Raw genomic sequence first — 14,687 nt, forward strand, 5'->3', positions numbered from 1 at the left:
CTGCCTCAATTGCCTTGCAGTACCCAAAAACTTCCACTTCTCCTTGTTCACAGTCGATCGAACGCAATGGTGCAGCAAACTCAGAAACCACTCGCTGAGGCGGAGCCGTTGTTGTTGAAGCTTCCGCATCCATACCTGACAGCCTACACTGTCAAGAACGTGGCTCAGCAAGGCCAGGCTGTCAGCAATCAAATCTCGCTCTCCAGGGCAGAGAGCAGTAGCGAGGGTATTCCTCCGCGAACTCAGCTGGACAACGCTTCTATCTCATTCAGCGATATTGCGTTTCTTGCTCAAGACGCGGTACCGCCCAAGGGCGACAACAGCTCCTGGGCACGAGCACGCAGATCACCTTACTTAACCGTCTCTTGGACAGGCGAGCGACCTAGCGTTGCGCAGCTGTGGCTGATCTCTTATGCATTGGTATCGCTACATCCTTTGGTTGAGAACCTTCGTGTGCTCTTTACTGGCAGAGATTCACAGTCGCTAGCCCAGGAACTCTACTCTACAGGCCTGTACCACCCTCACCCAAAGCCTTCCAATACATCATCACCACAAGATGGCCATCTCCTTCTGCGAGGAGCCTTTTGGCAGGGTGCTGCATCTCCGTTTGGCCCTCGCCCTGTCTGGGCACCACGATTAGATGCATCAGGCAAGCCAAAGACCCAGCATTATCCAGCTTTCCCACATCAGACAGCACCATCTACTCAGTTCCCAGCCCTACCGCGGCACACTATGCATCCTGTTAGAGAACCGAAACCTGAGCCAGGGTCGGTCATTTACAGTCGATGGGTACCGCATCTCAAGGAGCACTTCACTATGATCGCTCTCGATTACACCAACCCTGAGCACCTTGGTCTCTTCAACAAGTGGCAGAACGACCCACGTGTTGCTGCTGGCTGGAACGAGACCGGGACGTTGGATCAACACCGCGAGTATTTGCGAAAGCTGCATGACGATCCACACGTTCTGACCATGTTCGCGGCATTTGACGATGTGCTCTTCGCCTACTTCGAGGTCTACTGGGCAATGGTATGTCGATCCTTAACGCCGCTCGTCCACCTACATGAACTAACGCACCTAACAGGAAGATCACATGGGCGCTCACTACCGGTCGGAACTCTATGACCGTGGTAGGCACTCACTTGTTGGTGACATCAGATTTAGAGGCCCATACAGGGTCTCTGCATGGTGGTCAGGGCTTATGCATTACATGTTTCTGGACGAGCCACGTACCTGGAACCTCGTCGGTGAGCCGGCGGCTACAAGTAGCACTGTACTGGCATATGATTTTGCGCACGGTTTCCATGTTGAGAAACTCATGGACCTGCCACACAAGCGCAGTGCGCTCATGATGGTGAACAGAGAGAAGTTCTTCACGTTAAGCCCCTTCGTCTGGGATGGCGAGAAAAAGGTACGACCGAGTCTGGACGCCTTAGCTAAGTTGTAGAAGACATTATGGGGTTTTGGGGTTGGACATCCACAGCAATTTAGCGGCAAAACATAGCAGTACATATTTATACGCATTCGCACATTTAGATTGGACCACACGCTCTGAGAATCATGGATTGATGTTTCTTGTCAACAGCTACCGACCGGTATTGTTGAGATACAGAGTTTCCAAAACGTGATTGCAAGGTCAAGCCTGAGCATGATGCGAGGTGCGCTAGCGATGAATAGCACGCGACATAGCCTGTAACTATCGACGCTGTATTGTTTCAGCAGAAAACGACTGGTACGGCCGAGAGTGCCTGAATAAAGCCGGATATACGCAGGGTGCAGATCAGATAACCTTAACCGAGCCCGGTAGCCGTGGCTCTCCGAGCAGAAATTTTATCAGATCGAGGCCTCCCGTCCGTATTGGCAAGGCCTCGCACATTTGCTCGGCGTTCGTAAAGCACTGGCAGATGCAGGGTCAGTAGTGTTTTGCGTCCCAGTCTTTGTGGATGTAACACGTAAGTGGTTGTGCAGCTGGCGTGCAGCAAGCGCCTGAAAGCACGTCGCCGGCATCATTGAGCCGATTGGGTTAATTTAGTGGTAAAAATTATCAGATGCGACCCGCTAGGACCAGGAGCTGGAGCTTGTGGGCTGATGAGGCATCCCCACTCAAGGTAGATCTGATAACGTTGCCTTGTAACGGTACTTCGTAGTTGCGCCGATTACGGTGCGTCCCGCATTTCTCTTGCTCCAAGCCTTTTTTGTTGATTCCCTCCATCTGATAAAAAATTTCGCCGCACCATGTATCAGCGACTCCACAGGACAGCTCACCAATGCCGTAAGCAGCTACCATCTTATCAGATGAGATCGATGTCCGCCCCATGTACAGTAGTGCAACCGGGGTAGAACCGCGCAATGCGGTCATCGGCCGCCATCGCCCACCACTCTACGTGACGATCCCTCTTCGGCGAGGAAAAATTTGGAAGATCATGCTCACAGCTTGTTGGTTTACGCCATCGGGATCTGATAATCGGCGCTGTTACCAAATGGAGCAATGACCAGACACAGTGTGCTTCACGGATCCCAGGATCTCACCCTACGAGCCGGTGCAAAGGCGCGAAGAATACGCGGCCTGTATGCCCGCGGACTGCAATGATGGCACGCAAGAGTGCTTTCTGACGCAGCTATTAGATCCGAGGCATCAGCGAAAAGCTCTTGCTGCTTTCCCCACTGAATATGGCGAAGATCGGGACTCCAAGCTTCTAGCATCAGCTCTTTGGCGGTTTCTGGACCTTACTGTGTACTGTTGCTTCGTTGTCACTCTGTCTGACTGCTTTCCGCTACCTGAGTGGACATTCCGTGCTTGTCATCATTGATAGCCCAAAACCCTCTTGATATTCAAGCAACCAATTGCTGTTGCGAAGCGCTGAAGCCAGCCTGAGCGCGTGGTATCTCGAGAAGAAAGTAGCAACTATGGCACAGGTGTACGATCAGTCTCGCAATGATGCCTTCCAGCGACTGAACCAAACTCTCCTACAAATCGATCCATACATCCTGCCACCATACCCAAATCTCTCAATCGTCTCTGGTCCTCTCGATCCTCCTCTCCTACAGTTGACGCTTTCACAACTCCTTTCCCAGCAGGCCGAGCGCCATGCAGACAACGAAGCTATAATAATACCATGGACGGGTGCGCGGTGGACATACAAGAAGCTATGGGAGGAGTCGAGCTTGCTTGCACGAGCTCTGTTGAAATATGGCGTTCGCTCAAGAGACAGGGTGGGAATCATGAGCGGAAACTGTGAGAAGTACATTGCAGTCTTCTTCGCATGCGCACGAGTTGGCGCGATATGCGTAACGCTCAACAACACCTACACGCCAACAGAGATGGAATATGCGCTGAAGCACACGAGTCAGTTACGCCTGCCTCAAAATTGCCGGATATGACAATGCTAACTTCCTTAGGGTGCAGTGTACTGTTCACCACACCAACAATCGCACGTTTCGACAACCAGCCGCTTCTGGAGCGGCTAAAGGCTAAAGATCTATCTGCAGTATTACCAGACTTGAAGACTGTCTGTCTAATACGCGGTGACGACAGCAGTTTCATAAAATACGACGACCTTCTCCATGAAGCAGAGATTATACCAGAGCATATCTTGGGCATTTTTGACGGCATCGTCAGTCCTCATGATGTAGCCAATCTTCAGTTCACAAGCGGCAGCACTGGTAACCCCAAGGCTGCTATGCTGACACATTAGTAAGACCTCACCACCTCTATTATACTAACAACTTTGCTTATCAATGTAGTAACCTCATCAACAACTCACGCTTCATCGGCGACCGCATGGACTTCACAGAAAATGATATACTCTGTTGTCCACCGCCTCTGTTCCACTGCTTTGGCCTCACACTTGGTTTGCTTGCAACACTGACGCACGGTGGTAAAATTGTCTTTCCAGAGGAGTCGTTCGACCCCGCCGCATGTTCAAAAGCCATCTCTGATGAGCGGTGCACTGCGCTTCACGGCGTACCAGCCATGATGGAATCTATCATTGACGTCCCGAAGCCTACGGGCTGGTCCTCTAAGCTTCGCACCGGGATTGTTGCGGGAAGTCCCGTACCTCGCTGGCTCATGGAGCGTATGGTCAATGAGCTTGGAATGTCAGACTTCACATCGAGCTACGGTCTGACCGAAGCTTCACCTACTGTGTTCAACGCACATACCACCGACTCTCTCCATGCGCGACTGACAAGCGTCGGTACTGTACTTCCTCATGCTCGAGTCAAGATTGCAGATCATCAGGACCGAGTCGTGCCCATCGGTGTTCGTGGCGAGCTTTGCATATCAGGTTACCAGCTTTGCAGAGGATACTGGGAGAACCCTGAGAAAACGGCTGAGTTACTCGTCAGGGATGAGCATGGCGAGCTGTGGCTGCATACTGGTGACGAAGCGGTACTTGATGTGGATGGGTACTGTACGATTACGGGCCGTTTCAAGGACATCATTATTCGAGGTGAGATGAGTCCTTCAGCTACTGGCCATCATCAACTGACATAAGTCTAGGCGGTGAAAATATCTACCCTCTCGAAATCGAAGAGCGTCTGGTACAGCATCCATCTATCGCCCGTGCCATTGTTGTCGGCGTGTCACATCCTCGCTACGTCGAAGTACCTGCTGCGTTCCTTCTTCACAAGGAAGGCACCGAGAAGCTAGGGCTAGAAGATATCAAGGCCTGGGTCAGAAAAGTACTGGGCCGACACAAGGCACCTATGCACGTGTTCTGGCTTGGAGAGGACTGTGATGGAGAGGTGCCTTTAACAGGCAGCGGCAAGATCAAGAAATTTGTCTTGAGAGATGTCGCGGAAAAGACACTAGAGCAGAAGTGAGTAGTTGTTTAATTCCTTTTCGCCAGATACATGTATATGGGGTTGTTTTTGGTGAAATTTTATTCCATGTTGCAAAAGGAGCATATCTCAGCAACAGCTCTTGCGAGTATTGCTGAGGATTTCTGTATGATTCTTAATACCCTTTAACTTCTACAAGAGTTGTTTTAGTCTTTCAATACTTTGTTCAGTCTTGTATCGTCTGTGAGTCTGCATTAGGAACCTCCTTTTAGATCGCCGCCGTCCTTGGGTTGGAAATTGCTGCCATCCTCGGCATGAAAACCCTCGCCACCCTTGGGTCTGTCTAATGGCTTGGTATGCCCCTCATTCATAAAATCATCTATTGGATACAAGTCATGGCCATGTGCATTTGGTATTACTCAATCTTACATGAGATTCTTAGAGGCCCCTTATCTGGCCTGAGGATGTGCAAAAACCTCACCATCTGGATACTTTGCCGTCATACCTTCTCGTTGGCATGGAATGAGTCACATATAATATTGAGTGAGTCAGTTTCTTTCATTTGACTGGAACGACCTATTAGCAATAAATAGGAAGAGCAATACTTGACTGACTAGACGTAGGACAACGCGAACAGTATGTGGCAAATGAAACAAAACAAATGCGTAGCCAGCGCAACAGTAAGAAGGTTGAATACAGTTGATGTACGGGTCGGTGAAAATCAGGCGGTGGTGAGCAAAGAGGGAAGGTGCGCTCCGTGCCTAGGAGAACATTTCTGACGGTGCGCGTTCTAGTCTCTTGCATCGGCACTGAGCAGCTGTAAACTTGATGAGCAGCAGCAGACGGCTCTCATCGTTTGAGTTTAATGTTCAATGTCCAAGAGGGCCTTCTGCGTGAGCGAGACGTCTTGAACCTTACCCCGGTCGAAGTGCAACATGCGTGTGTGTTAAGCTTTTGTTCAGTCACTGCCGCTTCGATATACAGCACAGGTACATATAAAGACTCACCATGTGCAGCTTTCAACAGATCTTCCAGTCGAAGCATTCCAGGTGACTGATACCCTTGTTCTTGCTGTGTACGTCATGCCTTGTGTGTGACCGTACTTTCTTTCTATCGACCTGCATTGTGCATTACTCTGATCTATACCCCTAGCTGTTACTTTCAAGGTACGTCACTCAGAGCTTCGATTTGGACTGTTTACTGCTTCAAAGGGCACAGCTTACTCTGTTCGCCACTTCGTCAGCCACTCACCTCTACTGCCCACTCCCTGTGTTCTATCATAGTGTCCAGCACCGAACGTACTGCAGATACTCCTGATAGGCTCTTGCTTGCACATCGAAAGTTCAAGAAGCAGGCGAGCAAAGATAGCAGAATCTACACAGGGTTATTCTACCGCACTTAGAAAGCCATAAATAACCGTGTTGTAACACCACGCGGCGCTGCTTTCAGGCAGATCCTTTCATACCTCAGCGATGGCCACTTTACGCAAGAGCAGAAGCTCTGCAAGCCACAATGCGCAATAACAAGTCGAATGATTCGCCGTCGTATCCCCAACAGATGTGCCGGACGAAGCACAGTACTTGTATTTGAACCTGTGAAAGGAGAGCCATTCGAGGGCCAGTTAGGTTGACGTGGGCAATTTTCTTTGGAGTAATTCGATACAGCTCCCAAGGAATGGTGGTGTAAGCGGTGATAGGCTGGAAGCGAAAAATAAGGACGGATTTGGCGCTGGCGGGAGTCGTAGCATCGACTGCGTCAAGCAATGAAGACCAGGCATCTCACACTAGTATCGACATTGAAACCCGTTTCTCTAGTATTGTTCACGATGGATTTTCCTGGGTTGCGATGTTGACATTGTCATTGTGCGTCAGTGTGGGCGCATTTCAACGCGTACAGCTCACGACGTCGGCACTACCTAGGCATTGTATCTTGGCTTCATACGTGTGGCCCTTAGCCGAGTTCATATCTCAGTACATCCTATACAACACGACTTGTATACGTGATGCTTTCTGATATCATCTCATAATGCATGATTTCTGTTATTGCTTGGCGTCCGAGGAGTGTCGTCCTGTATCGCTCAACTCTGTCGTCATTGTTACACAACCTCATAGCACCTTCCTTTGCCAACATACATGCGACGCGCCTGTAGCCAATGAAAGTGTTACTATTACATGCAACCGTCATGAATATATACTATTTGGGTAGCGATTGCTTCAAAAGTCGCGCATGTCCATCCACGTGCCGTTTGTATAGCTGTTTACAAAAATGTCGCTCTTCGCACCTAGGCTTTTGACGACTGTCTCACTCCGTTACGCTGTCAGAACTGCCTTGATTCAAGCTTCTCGATACTCAAGCCTTGCAGTCTCGTGCCATTCTGTGATCAAGCCACGTTATTTCAGTCAGCATCGCACCATGATGACCGATCCTAAGCATTTCATGTACACCAGCGGCGAGACAGATCCTGTGTGGATTCATCAGGTGCCCTACAAGAGCATTCCGAAGTTCTCAAAGCTCGACAGGGACCTTGAGACAGATGTTTGCATCGTTGGATCCGGTATCTCAGGTGTCTCGGTTGCATACGAGCTTGTCACTCGAGGATTGAACGTCGTCTTGATCGAAGGCCGCGAGATCCTCTCTGGAGAGACGGGCCGCACGAGTGGTCATCTTGCCAACGATCTGGACGATGGGTACACTGCGATTGCTAAGAAGCACGGCGACAAAGGTGCGAAGGCTGCCGCCGAGTCGCATACCTGGGCGTTGAACCGTGTTGGCGAGATCTCGAAGCAGCTCGGTATCGAGTGCGAATACCGCCATCTTCCTGGTTATGACTTCTCCCAGTACCCCAAGAGCGACAAGAGACACGCCGAGGACATGAAATCGGTAATCGAAGATGGTCGGAAAGCGAAGGAGTTGGGTATTGCGACAGAGTACAAGGAGGGTTTCAAACTCAAGGGTTGGGAGGGTACCCCAGACCAGAGTGACGCAGTCATCTATCAAGGACAGGCCACCTTCCACCCAACTCAATACGTGTTGGGCATACTCAAGTTCCTCCAACAGCAGCCGAATTTCTCCTGCTACACTAACACACGATGCATGGACGTCAAGGAGAAGGGCGTCGAGATCTTGGGCATGGGCCACAAAGAGGTTATCGTCAGCACACTCGACGGTCACACTATCAAGTGCGCCGACGCTGTCGAAGCGACCTGCGTCCCTCTCCAGAAGCTATCCGTCATCGCCGAGGAGGAGTACTACCGCACGTACTGCGTTGCAATTCGCGTACCGAAGGGTTCAGTTGAGGACTGCCTCTTTTACGACTCAGCCGAGATGTACAAATACGTGCGTCTCACCGCGTGTGATGAGGAGTTTGACTATCTGGTCACGGGAGGTGGTGACCACAAGGTCGGTCAGGGCGACACGATAGCACCTTTTAAGGAGCTTGAGGACTGGACACGATCACGTTTCCCTCAAGCAACCACCGTCGACTACAAGTGGAGTGGACAAGTCTTCGAGCCTGTCGACTACATGGCCTTCATCGGCAAGAATCAGGGCATGAAGCACACCTACATCATCACTGGGGACAGTGGTAACGGTCTCACGCATGGCGTTCTGGCAGGAAGACTGATTGCTGACGAGATTACGGGGCAACCAAATCCGTGGGCTTCTCTCTACAACCCCAGCCGTTTCTCATCTATCGTCAAATCCCTGCCTAGCATGATTAGCCACGACTTGCAGATCAACTCACAGTACAAGCGCTTTCTGCAATCCGACATCAAGGACATCGAGGACCTGGTACCTGGCGAGGGCGGTGTCCTCAACCCCACCGGCAAGAAGCCCCTGGCGGTCTACAAGGACGATGGCGGACAAATTCACAAATTCAGCGCTCTGTGCCCTCACTTGAAGGGTGTTGTGTGCTGGAATTCGGCGGAGAAGAGCTGGGACTGCCCCGTACATGGCAGCAGGTTCAGCAAGGACGGCGTGCAGCTCATCGGACCCTCGAAGGCTGGTCTTGAGCCGGCGAATGAGAGTGGGGAGGCGTTGCAGAACGAGGCCATCAAGGCCTAGACAGCCATGGTGATGACTGAGATGGAAAGCCTACTTGACCCAGAGAGGCAGTCAAGAGACGCCGAGGGTTTTATGTGTATACTTCATCAAAATTCTCCACAGCAACTGATCCTACTGCTCGTGATGTACGAAGTTGAGTCATTTAGCCACCCTAATCTACGTTGGTAGGTAAAACATGATATCCAGAACCCAGTCCAGGTCCGCTCAGTAGTCACGCTCGCATGATCAAGAATCCATAAACGCCGGGGTGTCCAGACATCTCGATCTCATCATGATCCTGATGATCGAAGCCCTCAGCTCTCTCTTTCCCGGTCAAATACTCTCGGAATCAGACCTCCTAAGCCCCACCATCAGCAACAGCCTTCAACAGCCCACCCATGTAGTTCTTCAATGTGAGATTGTGGCTTGCCACGAAAGCGAGCTGCTCCCTGACCGGCGCAAAGACTCTCGGCACCCACCCTACACTCTTAGCCTCCTGCTCTTCCCGCTCTCCGTCTTCTCGTGCCTGCTCGCGTGCAGCATCGCCCAGACGCGGCTTCTTCGCTCCAGTGGTACGGTGTGTGCTTGGGCTCTGCGGTTCCGTAGCGCTAAACGTACGTTTGTGTGTGGGCGCATCGGGGATCTCGAGGACCTCTGACGGCGGCGGGATCTTATTCAGCTGTCGCGCTAGGTTGCGGAGGACGAGAACGGAGGACAGGGGCAAGCCGGCGGCATCGTTAGCTTCATCGGTGGCGGTGTTGAAGTAGCGGAAGTTAGGGGTCAGAGATGAGGATTTGTCTGTAGATGTGTAGTTGTCATTGCTGCCCGGGTTGCTGTTGTAGCCGGCAATTGATGCTTGAGCGGAGGAGGTGGAGGGGCGCGCGTCTTCGGCGGCACGATTGTGACGTGCATGAATCGCTTGCTTGATGGATGTATCAGGGAGATGGGTTTTGATGTGCTGACCGGCTAAGAACGCAGAGTCTGTGTCTGAGGTGAAATGGCTGCAGTTCGCCCAGTAGCAATTATAGTTTTGAGGGTTTGAGGTGGTAATTGCGTCGCCGTTCTCCATGTCGATATCTGGTTTGGGTTCGAGAAGCCATTGGCCTGTTTCTTGGTCGCGAGGAACTTTGAGATGGGCGCCGACGACGTGTTCCCACATTGCTCGTGCCCCTGATGCAAACTCGCCGCACTCTGTTTTGGCAGAGTACTCTTGCTCTGGCTGGCCGTTGACGATGTTTGGTGCTATCCAACAGCAACGTATGTATTGCTTCTTGGTGCTGGGGTCGACTGGTACGGATCTTGGCCTAATGCCTCTGATCGTGTACTTCGGTTGGCCGCCAACTGTCAACACTTGCGCAGATGCGCCACCGAAGGTTGTTGAGACATTCGTGATAAAGTCCTTGGCTGGCATAAGTGCCTTAAACGCGGACGGGTTGGCCGTCATGGCTTCTTGGAATGCTGCGTTGTATGCCGACCAGAGCTGGATCTGGGTAATCTCGCCTGTTGGATCCTCCTCGAAACATGTCTTCAGCCACTGGGAGCTTCGCTCCGGCTCCTCGAGTGTCACCAGGTGATCGATTATTGCAGAGGAAAGCTTGGGTGCCGCATCGTTGGGCGTCGAAGATTTGGTCGGTTTTGGCGTATTGCGCCTTTCTTCGTAGGCGATGGCGCCGAATTGCAGTAATCGTACAAGTTGGCCTACAACACCTTCGATGTTCACTTCGTGCGCAAGAAGCTCAACGTTATCTGGGAAGCCTGTAAACAGGTACAGGAAGTCCAGACATGCTATCCTAAGATCCTCGTCCTCGACAAGCAGCCAGTCGCATATCGACTGTAGTGTCTTGACGGGTACGTCTGACAATTTGTTTGTGGCTTCGAGGTTCATCGATATCCTGCCAAGCGCCCTTAGCGAGGTGATGATTCGGCCACGATCGTCGGTATCAATCTGAGCCAGTAGAGATTGGTACACAGGGTCTTGTGAGTCCAATATCCAGTATTTGGTAAGTTGCTCGGCGATCTCAAGGGCGTAGTGTTGCAGTTCAACAACAGTGGGATGTTTTGGCAGGTTGAGTAAAATGACAATCAAGTCCCGAACAGCCGGGATCATGGAAGCAAACAGAGCGTTCTCTTTGAGCATCACCATGTTCCGAATGATCAATGCTGCTTCGTTGATCATATTGAGGGCCTTCGCGTTCTCTTCTGGAAGCAAGTCGTCGTCGATGTCCAGAGTTTGCAGCGCGCGAATCTTCTTCAGCAAATCCTTGGTACCCGACAAGCCATTCAGGACGTCCGCTTGGTCAAATTCCTCCTCTACGTATGAGATGTCCCATTGAACATCGAAGAACAATGATCCAACATCGATGACTTTTGCGATGAGTGCCTCGGCAAGTCCCGGGAATTGGTCGAAACGGTACTTGTCGCCTCGTTCGTGGGAGATTTTGACAAGGTGGTGTAACGCATATGCTTCTTCTTCTGGTTCTTTTGATCGTAATGCGTGTAGTGCGCGAATGTAAATGTTCGGTCCCGGGAAGCCAGTACCGGGAAGCATCATCCCCTTCAGTGGAACTGGCCTGTTTTTCCTGTTCACGATGTACTTCTTCCGTGAAGCAACGTAGGCGTCCAGGTTGTTCGACGGTGTTACGACCTGCTTTAGTGCCAGGGGAATGTTTGTCCGCGGCTCATAGTTTGCAATGGCTACAGCTGCCGCACTCGTGCCGTATCCGTTGGGCTGTGGGGAATTCAAATGGCCTGCAGATTGGCGTGTTTGCCTGATCGAGCTCTCTGGCTGAAAAAGCACGCGCTGTGGGGGCGCATGGCGTAATGATCTTGTTGCCCTCCCAGTGCTCCCTGGCTCGTCTACGTCCATCTTGTCGTCTTTTGGTGTCTTCTTGACGTCGCCGTCTTCGTCTGAATCGTCCGAGTCTCCGTTCCTCAGCCTTTCGGTCTCGCGACTGCCTCGGTAGAAGTTCTCAACGGTTCGGTTGAGCAGGTCCCCTCCCTTGGCTGTGATATCTTCGAGGATCTCTTTCGGCGGTGGTTCGCGCTTATGTATAGTTGATATCTCGTAGGCTCTAGAACAGGTGTCAGCATGTTGTGGACACAGCTGCAGTGGAATGCGCACGCAAGGTTCTTGTAGTATGCTGTCTTGACCAGGAATGCCTGCGTGGTGAGCTGACTTGCAGAGCTGTCACGCAGAAAGTCTGTTGCTAGTCTTCTCCACGCAAGCTTGTTATTCTTCGTATCTGAGACCTTATCGTATCCGCCTTCTTCATTTACGCGCTTGTACAGGCGCAACAAGTCAATGTGCTGGTTAGCAACTTTGGGCTCGCGGTCGAGAAACGTCCTGCGCGTGACATCAGTATGCGCTCGAAGCAATGTAGCGATATCAAAGCACCCACCCTCTCTTCTCGTGGTATGCTTCCAGCTCCTCAATAAACTTGTCGTATTCTTCGGTGCGCTCAATGGAGGGTTCTCGCGGTTTGCTGGGCGCCATGGTTCAGTGCGCGCACAATCTCCAGTACTTAGTAGTGTCAGTCGCGGGACACCCACAGGCTGAGTGGTGTGCCTGACACAGACGCGGTGTCGGTGGTAACTGCGATTGTCGCGGCGCGTTCGGTCGCGGTGCTGCTGGATGAACACCAGAATGCCAGAGCTCCAGTTCCACTTTGGCGCGAACCAACAACGCTAGTTGGTGCACGTGACGCGAACCCATAGTTCCTTCCTTCCCAAGCCATCTCTCGCCTCAACAACACATCTGAGCTGGTGGAAAGCTGCCTGTGGGCCACAAAACAAAAGCTTGTTATTATTTTGCAGGCCGACTGCAATTGATGCTTAACTGACACTGCAGCTTGCTCACAGACCGTCATGATCTCGCTTTCGCTGGCGAAGCTGTCGACCGCGCAAGATGCTTACCCTGACGAGCAAAACTTTCAATGGAGGCATGAAACTAACAACCTCATTTGTGTCGTCGACTCTTATCAGATCGGTGGCTCGGCACTTCAGCTCCTGAAGATTGTACAAGGCACACAGGTTCGAGTAAGAGCTGCAATCAGCCCTTACTCTACTACTTCGAAGCCTGACTGACAAAGAAGCTTGTTTTCCATGCTGACGCAGTCTTTACAGGAACACATCGAGCTCGAGCGTTTGATCGTTGAAGGACGAGAGCTCATAAGGGGCATGCAGGAACGTGGTATCGAGCTGAAAGGTGATCAGCTGCCTATATCCGCCATCGTTCGGTGTCCGCTACTTGCCATCCGGTGGCAACTGCCAAATAAGCAGGTGAATCAACACCAGAGTCTCTCGAGCATCGAGCTTATGATTTGTATAGGTTCGCCGTCTGCAGATCAGGTTTCAGACAAACGAAGACTTCGATCAAGTGTATAGCCACCTTCACCAATTGGGCTTACGTATGAGCCCGCCCCAAAGCCAATCGAAAGATCGAGGTTCAACTGCAGGTTCAGGAACCAGCGCAAGGCTAGCACCCTCACCAACACGACCTACAGCTCAATCTACAGGGCCATCTTGCCCTCCCTCAAGACTCACCGAGATCACGAATCGGCCTTACACTGCCGTGTCTGCTCCCACCGCAATAGAGTCTCAGATACAGGAAGCTGCCCATACGCGACCCGCCTCTGCATTCTCGAGTGCCAGTTTCGCACCTACAAACCCTCTTACACCTCCGATGTACTTTCCCAGACCAGACTCTGCTTCGGTATCGTCTTCAGACTATCCCACCAGCTTTTCCCCACAGAATCGACCAATAGCAACCATTGAACAGCATGATGTATTTGCCTCACGCCCAGAGACAGCTCTTCTTTATGACCGACCTGACACTGCGGAACTTCCGCCTCGAAGAGAGCTTCCATTTCGGCGTGATTCCTTGCCGACGTCTTCTGGAAACGACAGTAATCGCCCTCAGAGCCGCCCATCAACTGGTCTGATGGGCCCTCCACCAATGCCCAACCGTGTCAGTGATCTGAGGCCAGGCTCTGCTCGGAATGCAGCTTTCGACAGCGACCTACCTCCTCTTCGTCTACCAACAATCGTACCTGATATCGCAAAGACGTCGCCTGTACATCAACGACCGCTTACTCCATTGCCGCCTGCAAGAAGTCCTCCGAAGCCAGCACAGACTACAACAACATACGAAGAGCAGCAACCCCTTCCGTCGGCCTCATCATCACCTCATGCATACCCAACTCCCACTTCTACGTCTCCCGTTGCGGCACGACCACTCAGCGCTGCTAGCAGTGCCAGTCAGAACCAGCGCGAGCCCGCGTCACCGAGTGCATTTACAAGTTCTCCCGCTCGCGGGAGCAAGGATCGAAGCGACCGTGCTCATGCTCCTGTTCGGTCAGACGACACCGAGAACGCCTTGAGAGCCTACGCGATGCAAAGCGACGACAAACGCACAGCTGCCCTGAACAGCTTCATCTTCAAAAGTCTTGACGATAACAATTTCGTGACGCTTGTGGAAGACATGGAGATGAACTGGGCCCGACTTGGTCTGGGCACATGGTGAGTTTGAGATGATAGCGTTTTTTGCGAGCAGATGAGGCGGAAGTGCAGATGAAAGCAGATATTGAAACATGTGATGGATCAAAAGCTTGGAGTGTGAACCTTCCAACGACTTCTTCCTCGATCAAGACTTATCTCTACCTCTTTCCAACCAAGATCGCTCTCATCGTCGTTACCACTAATATCTTAGCGCGTACCGTAGAAGCCATCATCTCAAAATAAACATGATCATTCAACGCCCCCACATCACCCACTAGCACGCCAGCGCAACAATTCGGTACGCACATCGTCCCCACGATCCCGCAACCCCTGCAGAAACTGCTAGCGCACCGCACGGAGCGTCAGAA

The 14,687-nt window shown here is 51.7% G+C and overlaps 5 protein-coding genes across 5 annotated transcripts; 4 read left to right on the forward strand and 1 right to left on the reverse strand.

Annotated features, from left to right (window-relative positions):
* Positions 1–66: 66 nt before the first annotated feature.
* Positions 67–1,447, forward strand: EKO05_0005864 (uncharacterized protein; the record flags this gene model as incomplete). The annotated part of the gene is made up of 2 exons (XM_059636683.1): positions 67–1,029; positions 1,085–1,447. The coding sequence occupies 2 exons, from the start codon at positions 67–69 to the stop codon at positions 1,445–1,447; spliced, it is 1,326 nt and encodes a 441-aa protein (XP_059492666.1).
* Positions 1,448–2,907: 1,460 nt separating this feature from the next.
* Positions 2,908–4,824, forward strand: EKO05_0005865 (uncharacterized protein; the record flags this gene model as incomplete). Its single annotated transcript, XM_038939851.2, has 4 exons — positions 2,908–3,346; positions 3,400–3,694; positions 3,745–4,451; positions 4,502–4,824. The coding sequence occupies 4 exons, from the start codon at positions 2,908–2,910 to the stop codon at positions 4,822–4,824; spliced, it is 1,764 nt and encodes a 587-aa protein (XP_038798880.2).
* A 2,223-nt stretch (positions 4,825–7,047) lies between these two features.
* EKO05_0005866 (uncharacterized protein) lies at positions 7,048–8,844 on the forward strand (the record flags this gene model as incomplete). The annotated part of the gene is made up of 1 exon (XM_038945856.2): positions 7,048–8,844. One exon carries the CDS (start codon positions 7,048–7,050, stop codon positions 8,842–8,844), a length of 1,797 nt encoding a protein of 598 aa, XP_038798881.2.
* A 337-nt stretch (positions 8,845–9,181) lies between these two features.
* EKO05_0005867 (Chromatin structure-remodeling complex protein rsc9) lies at positions 9,182–12,316 on the reverse strand (the record flags this gene model as incomplete). The annotated part of the gene is made up of 3 exons (XM_038939736.1): positions 9,182–11,894; positions 11,945–12,166; positions 12,222–12,316. The coding sequence occupies 3 exons, from the start codon at positions 12,314–12,316 to the stop codon at positions 9,182–9,184; spliced, it is 3,030 nt and encodes a 1,009-aa protein (XP_038798882.1).
* A 371-nt stretch (positions 12,317–12,687) lies between these two features.
* On the forward strand, positions 12,688–14,344 carry EKO05_0005868 (uncharacterized protein; the record flags this gene model as incomplete). The annotated part of the gene is made up of 3 exons (XM_038939868.1): positions 12,688–12,858; positions 12,946–13,101; positions 13,151–14,344. 3 exons carry the CDS (start codon positions 12,688–12,690, stop codon positions 14,342–14,344), a joined length of 1,521 nt encoding a protein of 506 aa, XP_038798883.1.
* Between the last annotated feature and the right edge of the window lie 343 nt (positions 14,345–14,687).

Source organism: Ascochyta rabiei, chromosome 9 (genome assembly GCF_004011695.2).
Source record: "Ascochyta rabiei chromosome 9, complete sequence".
Classification (NCBI taxonomy): Eukaryota; Fungi; Ascomycota; class Dothideomycetes; order Pleosporales; family Didymellaceae; genus Ascochyta; species Ascochyta rabiei.